Source organism: Salvelinus fontinalis, unplaced genomic scaffold (genome assembly GCF_029448725.1).
Source record: "Salvelinus fontinalis isolate EN_2023a unplaced genomic scaffold, ASM2944872v1 scaffold_2344, whole genome shotgun sequence".
NCBI classification, from domain to species: Eukaryota; Metazoa; Chordata; class Actinopteri; order Salmoniformes; family Salmonidae; genus Salvelinus; species Salvelinus fontinalis.
In genome coordinates, this window is record NW_026602553.1 from 1 (window position 1) to 15,218 (window position 15,218).

General features: G+C 52.5%; 1 protein-coding gene across 1 annotated transcript; it reads right to left on the reverse strand.

Moving 5' to 3' along the window:
• Positions 1 to 4,331: 4,331 nt before the first annotated feature.
• Positions 4,332 to 15,103, reverse strand: LOC129850804 (selenocysteine insertion sequence-binding protein 2-like). Its single transcript, XM_055917036.1, has 14 exons — positions 15,041 to 15,103; positions 12,568 to 12,592; positions 12,334 to 12,446; positions 12,111 to 12,254; positions 11,717 to 11,824; positions 11,398 to 11,565; positions 11,003 to 11,144; positions 10,032 to 10,213; positions 9,743 to 9,875; positions 9,367 to 9,532; positions 6,307 to 6,527; positions 5,829 to 5,983; positions 5,459 to 5,678; positions 4,332 to 5,351 (listed from the first exon to the last, which is right to left on the reverse strand). The coding sequence occupies exons 2-14, from the start codon at positions 12,572 to 12,574 to the stop codon at positions 4,732 to 4,734; spliced, it is 2,379 nt and encodes a 792-aa protein (XP_055773011.1). The 5' UTR covers positions 12,575 to 12,592; positions 15,041 to 15,103; the 3' UTR covers positions 4,332 to 4,731.
• Between the last annotated feature and the right edge of the window lie 115 nt (positions 15,104 to 15,218).

Consider the following 15,218-nt stretch of genomic DNA (forward strand, 5'->3'; position numbering starts at 1 on the left):
GAGGGGGGGGGGGGTGAGAGTGTGTGATAGAGGTGAAAGAGTACAGGTTAGGGGAACAGGTGAGGGGGGGGGGGGGGTGAGAGTGTGATAGAGGTGAAAGAGTGCAGGTTAGGGGAACAGGTGAGGGGGGGGGGGTGAGAGTGTGTGATAGAGGTGAAAGAGTACAGGTTAGGGGAACAGGTGAGAGGGGGGGGGGGGGGTGAGAGTGTGTGATAGAGGTGAAAGAGTGCAGGTTAGGGGAACAGGTGAGGGGGGGGGTGAGAGTGTGTGATAGAGGTGAAAGAGTACAGGTTAGGGGAACAGGTGAGAGGGGGGGGGGGGGGTGAGAGTGTGTGATAGAGGTGAAAGAGTGCAGGTTAGGGGAACAGGTGAGGGGGGGGGGGGTGAGAGTGTGTGATAGAGGTGAAAGAGTGCAGGTTAGGGGAACAGGTGAGAGGGGGGGGGGTGAGAGTGTGTGATAGAGGTGAAAGAGTACAGGTTAGGGGAACAGGTGAGGGGGGGGGGGGGGGGAGAGTGTGTGATAGAGGTGAAAGAGTGCAGGTTAGGGGAACAGGTGAGGGGGGGGGGGGGTGAGAGTGTGTGATAGAGGTGAAAGAGTGCAGGTTAGGGGAACAGGTGAGGGGGGGGGGTGAGAGTGTGTGATAGAGGTGAAAGAGTGCAGGTTAGGGGAACAGGTGAGGGGGGGGGGGGTTGAGAGTGTGTGATAGAGGTGAAAGAGTACAGGTTAGGGGAACAGGTGAGAGGGGGGGGGGGGGGTGAGAGTGTGTGATAGAGGTGAAAGAGTGCAGGTTAGGGGAACAGGTGAGGGGGGGGGGGGTGAGAGTGTGTGATAGAGGTGAAAGAGTGCAGGTTAGGGGAACAGGTGAGAGGGGGGGGGGTGAGAGTGTGTGATAGAGGTGAAAGAGTACAGGTTAGGGGAACAGGTGAGGGGGGGGGGGGGTGAGAGTGTGTGATAGAGGTGAAAGAGTGCAGGTTAGGGGAACAGGTGAGGGGGGGGGGGGGTGAGAGTGTGTGATAGAGGTGAAAGAGTGCAGGTTAGGGGAACAGGTGAGGGGGGGGGGTGAGAGTGTGTGATAGAGGTGAAAGAGTGCAGGTTAGGGGAACAGGTGAGAGGGGGGGGGTGAGAGTGTGTGATAGAGGTGAAAGAGTGCAGGTTAGGGGAACAGGTGAGGGGGGGGGGGTGAGAGTGTGTGATAGAGGTGAAAGAGTGCAGGTTAGGGGAACAGGTGAGGGGGGGGGGTGAGAGTGTGTGATAGAGGTGAAAGAGTGCAGGTTAGGGGAACAGGTGAGAGGGGGGGGGTGAGAGTGTGTGATAGAGGTGAAAGAGTGCAGGTTAGGGGAACAAGTGAGAGGGGGGGGGGGGGGGTGAGAGTGTGTGATAGAGGTGAAAGAGTACAGGTTAGGGGAACAGGTGAGGGGGGGGGGGGGTGAGAGTGTGATAGAGGTGAAAGAGTACAGGTTAGGGGAACAGGTGAGAGGGGGGGGGGGGGGGGTGAGAGTGTGTGATAGAGATGAAAGAGTGCAGGTTAGGGGAACAGGTGGGGGGGGGGGGGGGTGAGAGTGTGTGATAGAGGTGAAAGAGTACAGGTTAGGGGAACAGGTGAGAGGGGGGGGGGGGGGTGAGAGTGTGTGATAGAGGTGAAAGAGTGCAGGTTAGGGGAACAGGTGAGGGGGGGGGGGTGAGAGTGTGTGATAGAGGTGAAAGAGTGCAGGTTAGGGGAACAGGTGAGGGGGGGGGGGGGTGAGAGTGTGATAGAGGTGAAAGAGTACAGGTTAGGGGAACAGGTGAGAGGGGGGGGGGGGGGGTGAGAGTGTGTGATAGAGATGAAAGAGTGCAGGTTAGGGGAACAGGTGAGGGGGGGGGGGGGGGGTGAGAGTGTGTGATAGAGGTGAAAGAGTACAGGTTAGGGGAACAGGTGAGAGGGGGGGGGGGGGTGAGAGTGTGTGATAGAGGTGAAAGAGTGCAGGTTAGGGGAACAGGTGAGGGGGGGGGGTGAGAGTGTGTGATAGAGGTGAAAGAGTGCAGGTTAGGGGAACAGGTGAGAGGGGGGGGGGGGGGGGTGAGAGTGTGTGATAGAGGTGAAAGAGTACAGGTTAGGGGAACAGGTGAGGGGGGGGGGTGAGAGTGTGTGATAGAGGTGAAAGAGTACAGGTTAGGGGAACAGGTGAGGGGGGGGGGGTGAGAGTGTGTGATAGAGGTGGTGAAAGAGTACAGGTTAGGGGAACAGGTGAGAGGGGGGGGGGTGAGAGTGTGTGATAGAGGTGAAAGAGTGCAGGTTAGGGGAACAGGTGAGAGGGGGGGGGGGGGTGAGAGTGTGTGATAGAGGTGAAAGAGTGCAGGTTAGGGGAACAGGTGAGAGGGGGGGGGGGGTGAGAGTGTGTGATAGAGGTGAAAGAGTACAGGTTAGGGGAACAGGTGAGAGGGGGGGGGGGGTGAGAGTGTGTGATAGAGGTGAAAGAGTACAGGTTAGGGGAACAGGTGAGAGGGGGGGGGTGAGAGTGTGTGATAGAGGTGAAAGAGTACAGGTTAGGGGAACAGGTGAGAGGGGGGGGGTGAGAGTGTGTGATAGAGGTGAAAGAGTACAGGTTAGGGGAACAGGTGAGAGGGGGGGGGTGAGAGTGTGTGATAGAGGTGAAAGAGCGCAGGTTAGGGGAACAGGTGAGAGGGGGGGTGAGAGTGTGTGATAGAGGTGAAAGAGTACAGGTTAGGGGAACAGGTGAGGGGGGGGGGGTGAGAGTGTGTGATAGAGGTGGTGAAAGAGTGCAGGTTAGGGGAACAGGTGAGAGGGGGGGGGGTGAGTGTGTGATAGAGGTGGTGAAAGAGTGCAGGTTAGGGGAACAGGTGAGAGGGGGGGGGGTGAGTGTGTGATAGAGGTGGTGAAAGAGTGCAGGTTAGGGGAACAGGTGAGAGGGGGGGGGGGTGAGTGTGTGATAGAGGTGGTGAAAGAGTGCAGGTTAGGGGAACAGGTGAGAGGGGGGGGGTGAGTGTGTGATAGAGGTGGTGAAAGAGTACAGGTTAGGGGAACAGCTGAGGGGGGGGGGGGTGAGAGTGTGATAGAGGTGGTGAAAGAGTGCAGGTTAGGGGAACAGGTGAGAGGGGGGGGGTGAGTGTGTGATAGAGGTGGTGAAAGAGTGCAGGTTAGGGGAACAGGTGAGGGGGGGGGGTGAGAGTGTGTGATAGAGGTGAAAGAGTACAGGTTAGGGGAACAGGTGAGGGGGGGGGGGTGAGAGTGTGTGATAGAGGTGGTGAAAGAGTACAGGTTAGGGGAACAGGTGAGAGGGGGGGGGGTGAGAGTGTGTGATAGAGGTGAAAGAGTGCAGGTTAGGGGAACAGGTGAGAGGGGGGGGGGGGGTGAGAGTGTGTGATAGAGGTGAAAGAGTGCAGGTTAGGGGAACAGGTGAGAGGGGGGGGGGGGTGAGAGTGTGTGATAGAGGTGAAAGAGTACAGGTTAGGGGAACAGGTGAGAGGGGGGGGGGGGTGAGAGTGTGTGATAGAGGTGAAAGAGTACAGGTTAGGGGAACAGGTGAGAGGGGGGGGGTGAGAGTGTGTGATAGAGGTGAAAGAGTACAGGTTAGGGGAACAGGTGAGAGGGGGGGGGTGAGAGTGTGTGATAGAGGTGAAAGAGTACAGGTTAGGGGAACAGGTGAGAGGGGGGGGGTGAGAGTGTGTGATAGAGGTGAAAGAGCGCAGGTTAGGGGAACAGGTGAGAGGGGGGGTGAGAGTGTGTGATAGAGGTGAAAGAGTACAGGTTAGGGGAACAGGTGAGGGGGGGGGGGTGAGAGTGTGTGATAGAGGTGGTGAAAGAGTGCAGGTTAGGGGAACAGGTGAGAGGGGGGGGGTGAGTGTGTGATAGAGGTGGTGAAAGAGTGCAGGTTAGGGGAACAGGTGAGAGGGGGGGGGGTGAGTGTGTGATAGAGGTGGTGAAAGAGTGCAGGTTAGGGGAACAGGTGAGAGGGGGGGGGGGTGAGTGTGTGATAGAGGTGGTGAAAGAGTGCAGGTTAGGGGAACAGGTGAGAGGGGGGGGGTGAGTGTGTGATAGAGGTGGTGAAAGAGTACAGGTTAGGGGAACAGCTGAGGGGGGGGGGGGTGAGAGTGTGATAGAGGTGGTGAAAGAGTGCAGGTTAGGGGAACAGGTGAGAGGGGGGGGGTGAGTGTGTGATAGAGGTGGTGAAAGAGTGCAGGTTAGGGGAACAGGTGAGAGGGGGGGGGGGTGAGTGTGTGATAGAGGTGGTGAAAGAGTGCAGGTTAGGGGAACAGGTGAGAGGGGGGGGGTGAGTGTGTGATAGAGGTGGTGAAAGAGTGCAGGTTAGGGGAACAGGTGAGGGGGGGGGGGGGGTGAGAGTGTGTGATAGAGGTGAAAGAGTGCAGGTTAGGGGAACAGGTGAGAGGGGGGGGGTGAGAGTGTGTGATAGAGGTGAAAGAGTACAGGTTAGGGGAACAGGTGAGAGGGGGGGGGGTGAGAGTGTGTGATAGAGGTGAAAGAGTACAGGTTAGGGGAACAGGTGAGAGGGAGGGGGGTGAGTGTGTGTGATAGAGGTGAAAGAGTACAGGTTAGGGGAACAGGTGAGAGGGGGGGGGGGGTGAGAGTGTGTGATAGAGGTGAAAGAGTACAGGTTAGGGGAACAGGTGAGAGGGGGGGAGCGAGGAAGACAAGTGATGGAGTGTACACAGAGCGAACTTAGCGAGAAACAAAAAAAAGAAAGACAGAGAGAGGGATGAATGAGGTCTAATCAGCCAGTGATATTATTGGCCACCATCTTCTCCGTCCTCTCCAGCCCAGTCTCTGTGACATCAGCAGAATCCAACTCCTCTTCCTCCTCACTCTGCACTCCCCCCTCCTCCTCCTCCTCCTCTTCCTCATCCTCCTCTGTGCTGTCCTGGCTCTTCCCCAGCTGAAGGTTCTCAAGTGTCTTAGACACCCAGCACTCAATACGGCTGATGACCGCAGGCACCTCCACAGAGATGGGCTCTGGTGTGTACTCTTCCTCCTCCTCCTCCTCTTCCTCTGCCTCCTCCAGCATACCGGGGACTAGGGTGGAGGTGGTGGAGGTGATGGAGGAGTTGAGGAGGTCCCTGCAGCTCCCATCCAAACTGCCTGTCTCCGTGCTCTGCTGGGAGGCCAGCTCCAAGCGGTCGTCTGCCCGGCCCTCCTCTCTCTCCCCCGGGCCTGAGCCTGGAGCAGGGACGGCTGCTCTGAGCTGGAGGGTAGTGGAGTAAGGGCTGCGGTTGGTGGTGGTGGAGGGGGGCTGGTTGTCTCTCTGCAACCCAGAGGAAGCAGCAGGATGGCTGGGTTTAGCCTCCACAGGCTCCAGCCCATCTGACGACTCCACCATGCTCCTCCAGTTGGTCTCTGAGGAGAGACATTTCACATTATATTCACATGTAAAGAGAGACCTCTATGATCTCAGACATAGGTCAGAGTCAGGGTTAAAGGTCGGGATCAGGGTCATCTCTTACCGTACTCCTTCTCGTTGACCTCAGAGATGGGTTCAGAGATGACAGAGCAGAAGGAGATGGCAGAGGCAGCGGAGGGGTTCCTGGAGTGGCCCATGTGGTGGGTGACCTTCTTGACGTTCTTCAGCGCCTCCTCAGCCTGCTCCTGCTCCAGCGCTGACACCATGTCCTTGTAGGACTTACGAGCATCCTCCGTCAGAGACACTAACCGGTTAAACAGACCCTAGAGGAGGGTGGAGAGGGAGGGGTGGAGGACGGGGAGAGGGGAAAGAGAAAGACAGACTTTACACACTTCCATTTGCTTTTTTTCTGTAAAAACTTACAGTATTAAAGGTGTTATAAACATGCAGACAGGTTGTGTTCAATGTCTTACCTCTGCTCCAGAGAAGTTGAAGACGCCCACCACACTGACCGGCACCAGTTTGTTGACACAGCGTCCGAGAGCCTTCCTACCCAGAGCAAACACAAACGGGATCTCCTGTTCTCTGGCCATGGCTATGACGTTGTACAGAGCCTCATCTAGACCCCCTGCAATAGACAACACACAGTCACTAGTTATGTAGAAGATTGATGCAGCCTGTGCTGAGCATATTAATATGCTACCGCCCTCTGGTGGACACTTAAATGGCCATTGGGGATGAATATTTGAAATATTCAGAAACTTAGCATGCATTTGGAACCCCACACCCCAAGATCAGGGTGATGTTCAGTTAGGCACACTAGCTAAATGCTTAGCAACCGCAAAAACAAAAACCTCGTGTTCTTATTGGACCTGGTTGAGTAGTACACTCTGGGGTTCACTCCTTTTCAAAAAACATAACCCAGGATTAATGACAAGAATGACCCCTGACCTTTGGCCTGGATCTTCTCACAGTTGGGTGAGATGAGGACACACTTGATCTTGTGGAGCTTCATGTGTTTGGTGACCTCTCTAAGGCCCATGACCAGTCTGCGTTTGGTCTTGGCTTTGCTGGGGTCCTTCTGATAAACCCTCTCCTGGAACCGGACCAGTTCCTGCAGCAGCATCGTCACACTCTCATCTATCTCCTTATTCAACACCTGATTACAGTACCTGGAGACAGAGAGAAACACACACTAATATTATAAAACACATTCATCTATCTCCTTATTCAACACCTGGAGACAGAGACATTAATATTAAAACATACATCAGATTGTTAAACAGCCATCACTAACACAGAGGCTACTGCCTACATACAGACTTGAAATCATTGGCCACTTTAATAAATGGATCAATAGTCACTTTAATAATGCCACTTTAATAATGTTTACATATCTTACATACGCATCTCATATGTAAACTCAGCAAAAAAAGAAACATCCCTTTTTCAGGACCCTGTCTTTCAAAGATAATTTGTAAAAATAGAAATATCTCCACAGATCTTCATTATAAAGGGTTTAAACACTGTTCCCATGCTTGTTCAATGACCCATAAACAATTAATGAACATGGAGCTGTGGAACGGTCGTTTAGACACTAACAGCTTACAGGCGGTAGGCAATTAAGGTCACAGTTATGAAAACTTAGGAGACTAAAAAGAGGCCTTTTTACTGACTCTGAAAAACAACAAAAGAAAGATGCCCAGGGTCCCTGCTCATCTGCGTGAACGTGCCTTAGGCATGCTGCAAGGAGGCATGAGGACTGCAGATGTGTCCGTACTGTGAGACGCCTAAGACAGCGCTACAGGGAGACAGGATGGACAGCTGATCATCCTCGCAGTGGCAGACCACGTGTAACAACACCTGCACAGGATCGGTAGATCTGAACATCACACCTGCGGGACAGGTACAGGATGGCAACAACTGCCCGCGTTACACCAGGAACGCACAATCCCTCCATCGGTGCTCAGACTGTCCGCAATAGGCTGAGAGAGGCTGGACTGAGGGCTTGTAGTCCTGTTGTATAGCAGGTCCTCACCAGACATCACCGGCAACAACGTCGCCAATAGGCACAAACCCACTGTTACTGGACCAGACAGGACTGGCTAAAAGTACTCTTCACCGACGAGTCACAATTTGGCTCACCAGGGGTGATGGTCGGATTCGCGTTTATCGTCGAAGGAATGAGCGTTACACCGAGGCCTGTACTCTGGAGCGGGATTGATTTGGAGGTGGAGGGTCCGTCATGGTCTGGGGCGGTGTGTCACAGCATCATCGTACTGAGCTTGTTGTCATTGCAGGCAATCTCAACGCTGTGCGTTACAGGGAAGACATCCTCCTCCCTCATGTGGTACCCTTCCTACAGGCTCATCCTGACATGACCCTCCAGCATGACAATGCCACCAGCCATACTGCTCGTTCTGTGTGTGATTTCCTGCAAGACAGCAATGTCAGTGTTCTGCCATGGTCAGCGAAGAGCCCGGATCTCAATCCCTTTGAGCAAGTCTGGGACCTGTTGGATCGGAGGGTGAGGGCCATTCCCCCCAGAAATGTCTGGGAACTTGCAGGTGTCTTGGTGGAAGAGTGGGATCTCACAGCAAGAACTGGCAAATCTGGTTCAGTCCATGAGGAGGAGATGCACTGCAGTACTTAATGCAGCTGGTGGCCACACCAGATACTGACTGTTACTTTTGATTTTGACCCCCCCCCTTTGTTCAGGAACACATTATTCAATTTATGTTAGTCACATGTCTGTGGAACTTGTTCCGTTTGTGTCTCAGTTGTTGAATCTTGTTATGTTCATACAAATATTTACACGTTAAGTTTGCTGAAAATAAACGCAGTTGACAGTGAGAGGACGTTTCTTTTTTGCTGAGTTTATATACTGTATTTTAAACCATCTACAGTATCTTGTCTATGCCGCTCGGTCATCCCTCATCCATATATTTATATGTATATATTCTTATTCCATTCCTTTACTTAGATTTGTGTGTATTAGGTATTTGTTGTGGAATTGTTAGATTACTTGTTAGATATTACTGCACTGTCGGAACTAGAAGTACAAGCATTTCTCTATACTCGCATTAACATCTGCTAACCATCTCCTTATTCAACACCAGGTTACAGTACTTGGAGACAGTGATAGAGAGGGACTAGGGTTAGGTCACATTTGGGGAGGCCTCTTCAACGATATGCTACTCCAAATACTGCAATATCCCATATAATCGTTTTGCGCCGTTAATGACCACATCATTCCAGACTGTGCAATTTAAAAAAATCTTATTTACGATATTGGTCACATTATCATTAAATAATCGTAGTATGGCAAAAAAATAAGGCTTAGTTCATTAATTTAGCCTTAAATGCACAGTTTTGATTTGTACATTTCAATTAGAGTACAGTCTTGCACATCACAATATATCGTCAATGTCAAATATCCCAATATTAGATGTAATCATATATCGGCCCAACCTTAAGAGGAACACACACAAACAGGTTAACACACACACAAACCACGTTCACACACACAATTAGAAAACACTCACACACCATTGTGTAGTTCAGTGGTTCCCAACTCCAGTCCAACACCACAGTTTTGTTGTAGCCCCAGACAAACCCCTGATTCAACTAAACATCATCCCCTCTGAGTGGAATCAGGTGAGTTTGTCCAGGGCTACAACAATGTGTACTGTTGGGGGGACTGGAGTTGGGAAACACTGGGCTAATATATGGTATGATATGGTGTGAGGAAGAGAGGAGAGGCATAGAGAGCTAGTAGGATGTCTGACACAGTGCTTAAGGGATGGAATGAGACAAAGGGCCTACAGCCCAAGACATTAATAAACAAAGCAGTGCCTGTCTGTGTGTACGTACAAGTCCTTATTGTATAGCCCTGCTCTAAATGCTTCTGTGTTGCTAACCCACCAAATGAGTGTGTGACATTTGAACCACTAGGATTCTCAGTACCAAGCAATTTCTGTGTGTGTGTGTGTGTGTGTGAGAGAGACTCACTCTCTGAAGCGGCGGCTGTGTATCTTGGTGATGGCGTTAGAGGCCATGGGGCTGCCGATGCCGGAGGAGCCAGGGGATCCCTGGGAAACAGGCGTGATGCTGTACGGAGAGTTCTGACTGGCCGGGGACAGGGACGCGTCATCACTGGGCACGCTCAGACCGTTCTCTACAGGAAACAGACGGTGCAGAATATCACAGGGGGGTATATTAGACAACACCACGTCATACACGCAGATCAGTAGGACCCTTAGATTTGCAAGAATTCACTTTAAGACCAAGGGAATGGCCTAAAATGAGCAAACTCTGCCAAGGTCCCGTTTGAGGTCATCAGTGAAGTGTAGCTCCTCCTCTCTCTGACCCCTGACCCTGTACCTACCCTCCTGAGAGGCAGGTTCCCGTGTGAGGTCGTCAGTGAAGTGTAGCTCATCTTCTCCCTGTTCTTCCTGGCTGGTAGCAATCTGATCCACACACCCCTTCCCCCTCTTCCCCTCACGCTCCTTCAGAATGATCTACACAGAGAGAACAGAGACTGGGTTAGACCAACACACCCCTTCCCCCTCACGCTCCTTCAGAATGATCTACACAGAGAGAACAGAGACTGGGTTAGACCAACACACCCCTTCCCCCTCAGACACACATTGAGATCTATCTTCTCCTCCTCTCACCTTCTTCAGGGCGGTGGGTCGTTTGACTTTAGGGATCTCTCTCTCCTTCCCTCTCTTCAGGCGTGGAGCGCTGGAGTCCAGCATGTTGAGGGGGGCAGAGTGGGCCTGCTGGGCCTTCAACATTGATACTATACCTGACCCTGCTCCCGGCCCGGCACCATGGAACGGGGCTGCTGTACCCACTGGAGAGCGAGAGAGGGCAGTCAGAGAGAGAGAAAGGGTGAGTGACGGTGCAGTGTGTGGGGTGCCGTGTGTGTGGTGCGGTGCAGTGTGTGTGGTGCAGTGCAGTGTGGGGTGCGGTGCGGTGCAGTATGTGGGGTGCGGTATGTGTGGTGCGGTGCAGTGTGTGTGTGGGGGGGTGTGGTGCAGTGTGTGTGGGTGTGGGGCAGTGTGTGTGTGTGTGTGGAGTGAGGTGCAGTGTGTGGGGCAGTGTGTGTGTGTGTGTGTGTGTGTGAGTGAGGTGTGGTGCAGTGTGTGTGTGTGTGTGTGAGTGAGTGAGGTTCAGTGTGTGTGTGTGTGCGGTGTGGTGCAATGTGTGTGTGTGCGGTGCGGTGCAGTGTGTGGGGGGGTGCGGTGCGGTGCAGTGTGTGTGTGTGGAGTGCGGTGCGGTGTGTGTGTGTGTGTGTGTAGTGTGGGGGGGTGCGGTGTGTGTGCGTGTGTGCGGTGTGTGTGTGTGTGGGTGCGGTGTGTGTGTGTGTGTGGGTGCGGTGTGTGTGTGTGTGTGGGTGCGGTGTGTGTGTGGGTGCGGTGTGTGTGTGTGTGTGGGGTGCGGTGTGTGGGGTGCGGTGTGCGGTGTGTGTGGGTGCGGTGTGTGTGGGTGCGGTGTGTGTGGGTGCGGTGTGTGTGGGTGCGGTGTGTGTGGGTGCGGTGTGTGTGGGCAGTGTGTGTGTGCAGTGTGTGTGTGCAGTGTGTGTGTGCAGTGTGTGTGTGTGTGTGTGCAGTGTGTGTGTGTGTGTGTGTGCAGTGTGTACCTGTGAAGGACAGTGGTTTAGTATTGGTTATTTGTCGAGCCTTCATGGCCTGCTGCTGTTTCTCCAGAGCAGCCAGCATGTCTCCCAGGTCCAACTGGACTGGAGTCTTACTCTTCTTCCCTGCTGCTTTGGTCAGTGCCTCCTACAGGGAACAGCAACACTGGCTCAGCACACTCAGACGTAGTACAATACAACTAGCAACCGCTTTTCCATTATAGTCCTGCGCTATGACTAGCTGACAGTGCATGCTGGTATCTGTAGTTTTATGTGAAAAGCTAACAGAATGCTTGCTGGTGCTTGTAGTTATCTGTGATTAGCTAACTGTAATTTCCTAGCTGACACTGCATGCTGGTATCTGTAGTTTCCTAGCTAGCTAAGATATTGTATGCTGGTACCTGTAGTTTCCTCTGCTCCATGCTGATCTCAGAGTACTCCTGTGCTGTAGCCAGGGCAGCGGCCAGGGCCTTCTTCCTCTGACTCTTGGCCCTCTTGGGGACGGAGGTGGTGATGGGGATGGGGGTCTGGACGATGTTGATGGGAGAGTTCTCTGGAAGGTTATCCAGCTGGAGAGAGGAGGAGGGGGACGGGGGGGGGGGTTACTACTGGGATAGATTGTTTTGTGGTCAACCTTTCTACTCATTTTGGTGCAAAAAAAACAAAAAACAAGTGAAATTCTCAAGGAAGGAAGGAAGGAGAGATTAACCGGTCTCTCACCAGGTTCTTGGTTAGTTTGGACTGGTGTTGGTTCTGGGAAGGGTTAGGGTCTGGTTTGATGTTCCTCTGTGCCCCTCCTGAGACCAGCTCTGGAAACTCATCCTCATCCTGAAACAGACTTTAGAATTGACCAAACACCTAACTTGTACAGCTGTAACATACCATTACACACTGACTGAGGACTAGTTCACACAATACCTCCGCTTTCTACATCTACAGCCTCACTAACTCCTAATACACAGTGACCAAGATGGAAACAAACGATACACGAAGAACTGAAATCTCCTATGAATGGAGATACAGGATTTACATGACAGTTGTATCTCAAGTAAGGATTTGATTCCAACTGAAATGCATATTGTCAAATACAGAATTTCATGTAGACATCTCCCACCTCAAAGTAGAGGGGCTCAGGAGCAAGCACCGTCCCAGGGCCCAGTCCGGGCTGGAGCCGTCTCTGCCGCAGACCACAGTTGCTGTCTGCGGGGGTGGGGTTAGAACAGACACGCCCCCCTGAGTACCCTGCATGGAAGTCCTGCTGGGGGTGAGAGGGTCAGTCAGAGATTTAATTACAGTTGCCCAGGTGAGGTCAAGATTTCCTCAGAGGCCCATTGTACCTGCGAGTAGTTTCTCTGATCAGGGGTCTTCCCTGTCCGTTGGAATGGGGTGGTCCTGTTGTCTGACCACGGCCTCGGAGAGGCCTGAGACGCTACGTTCACCCAGCTTACCGCTACACACACAGAGAGAGAGAGACAAATACAAAGGTAATACAGGACACAGCCAAGGGGAAAGGCTATGTAATCATGTCTCTTATCAGAAATCAAATGATGAATCATAAAGACAAAGCCTACCTGTCATTACACCTGCATCCACTCCCTGTAGCGACACAGAGAGAGACACAGAGACAGAGAGAGACACAGAGACAGAGAGAGACACAGAGACAGAGAGAGACACAGAGACACAGAGACAGAGAGAGACACAGAGACAGAGAGAGACACAGACACAGAGACAGAGAGAGACACAGACACAGAGACAGAGAGAGACACAGAGACAGAGAGAGACACAGAGACAGAGAGAGACACAGAGACAGAGAGAGACACAGAGACAGAGAGAGACACAGAGACACAGAGACAGAGAGAGACACAGAGACAGAGAGAGACACAGAGACACAGAGACAGAGAGAGACACAGAGACAGAGAGAGACACAGAGACAGAGAGAGACACAGAGACACAGAGACAGAGAGAGACACAGAGACAGAGAGAGACACAGAGACAGAGAGAGACACAGAGACAAAGAGAGACACAGAGACAGAGAGACACACAGAGACAGAGAGAGACACAGAGACAGAGAGAGACACAGAGACAGAGAGAGACACAGAGACAGAGAGAGACACAGAGACAGAGAGAGACACAGAGACAGAGAGAGACACAGAGAGAGACAGAGAGAGACAGAGCGAGACAGAGCGAGACAGAGACAGAGCGAGACACAGAGACAGAGCGAGACACAGAGACAGAGAGAGAGAGACACAGAGACAGAGAGAGAGAGACACAGAGACAGAGAGAGACACAGAGACAGAGAGAGACACAGAGAGAGACACGGATACAGAGAGACACAGAGACAGAGAGAGACACAGAGACAGAGAGAGACACAGAGACAGAGAGAGACACAGAGACAGAGAGAGACACAGAGACAGAGAGAGACACAGAGACAGAGAGAGACACAGAGACAAAGAGAGACACAGAGACAGAGAGAGACACAGAGACAGAGAGACACACAGAGACAGAGAGAGACACAGAGACAGAGAGAGACACAGAGACAGAGAGAGACACAGAGACAGAGAGAGACACAGAGACAGAGAGAGACACAGAGACAGAGAGAGACACAGAGACAGAGAGAGACAGAGAGAGACAGAGCGAGACAGAGACAGAGCGAGAGACAGAGACAGAGCGAGAGACAGAGCGAGAGAGAGCGAGACAGAGACAGAGAGACAGAGCGAGAGACAGAGACAGAGCGAGAGACAAAGCGAGAGAGAGCGAGACAGAGACAGAGAGACAGAGCGAGAGACACAGAGACAGAGAGAGCGAGAGACAGAGACAGAGAGAGCGAGAGACAGAGACAAAGACAGAGCGAGAGACACAGAGACAGAGCGAGAGACACAGAGATAGAGCGAGAGACACAGAGACAGAGCGAGAGACAGAGCGACAGAGCGACAGAGCGACAGAGAGACAGAGAGACAGAGAGACAGAGAGACAGAGAGACAGAGAGACAGAGAGACAGAGAGACAGAGAGACACAGAGACAGAGAGACAGAGAGACAGAGAGACACAGAGACAGAGCGAGAGACACAGAGACAGAGCGAGAGACACAGAGACAGAGAGACAGAGAGACAGAGAGACAGAGAGACAGAGAGACAGAGAGACAGAGAGACAGAGAGACAGAGAGACAGAGAGACAGAGAGACAGAGAGACAGAGCGAGAGACAGAGACAGAGACAGAGACAGAGACAGAGACAGAGACAGAGACAGAGACAGAGACAGAGACAGACACAGAGACAGACACAGAGACAGACACAGACACAGAGACAGACACAGAGACAGACACAGAGACAGACACAGACACAGACACAGACACAGAGACAGACACAGAGACAGAGAGAAAGACACAGAGACAGAGAGAGAGAGAGGGAAGAAGCATGTCAGATATTTCACTTGAGTCATGCAGGTGAAGGTTAGGTTATAGCTAGGTCTGGGGTCAGGGTTATGTGTTTGAGACTACAGTACTATAGAGTTAGGGTAAGGGATAGGGCCTACCATCGTAGGAGCTGTGGTAGAGTGTTCTGGAGCCCCGGGGCTACAGTAGTGTTTGAGTTTACAGTAGTGTTTGGGTTTACAGTAGTTAACAGTACTATAAAGTAGTAAATGGTTAGGGTTAAAGGGGGGCTTACCGTAGGAGCTACAGCAGCGTGGGCAGTGTGTTGCGTAGCACCCGGGGCCTGATAGTTATGTTGGAGACCACAGTACTACACAGCAGTATAGTGTTGGGTCTACCACCGGGTTAGAGTTAGGGCTTACCGTAGGAGCTACAGCAGCGTGGGCAGTGTGTTGCGTAGCACCCGGGGCCTGATAGTTATGTTGGAGACCACAGTACTACACAGCAGTATAGTGTTGGGTCTACCACCGGGTTAGAGTTAGGGCTTACCGTAGGAGCTACAGCAGCGTGGGCAGTGTGTTGCGTAGCACCCGGGGCCTGATAGTTATGTTGGAGACCACAGTACTACACAGCAGTATAGTGTTGGGTCTACCACCGGGTTAGAGTTAGGGCTTACCGTAGAAGCTACAGCAGCGTGGGCAGTGTGTTGCGTAGCACCCGGGGCCTGATAGTTATGTTGGAGACCACAGTACTACACAGCAGTATAGTGTTGGGTCTACCACCGGGTTAGAGTTAGGGCTTACCGTAGGAGCTACAGCAGCGTGGGCAGTGTGTTGCGTAGCACCCGGGGCCTG

Coding starts and splice junctions, on each gene's coding strand:
- LOC129850804 (XM_055917036.1), bottom strand. Junction 11,145..11,397: donor TGGAGCAGAGGAAACTACAG/GTACCAGCATAC, acceptor TGTTCCCTGTAG/GAGGCACTGACCAAAGCAGC. Junction 5,352..5,458: donor GGTCAACGAGAAGGAGTACG/GTAAGAGATGAC, acceptor GTCTCTCCTCAG/AGACCAACTGGAGGAGCATG.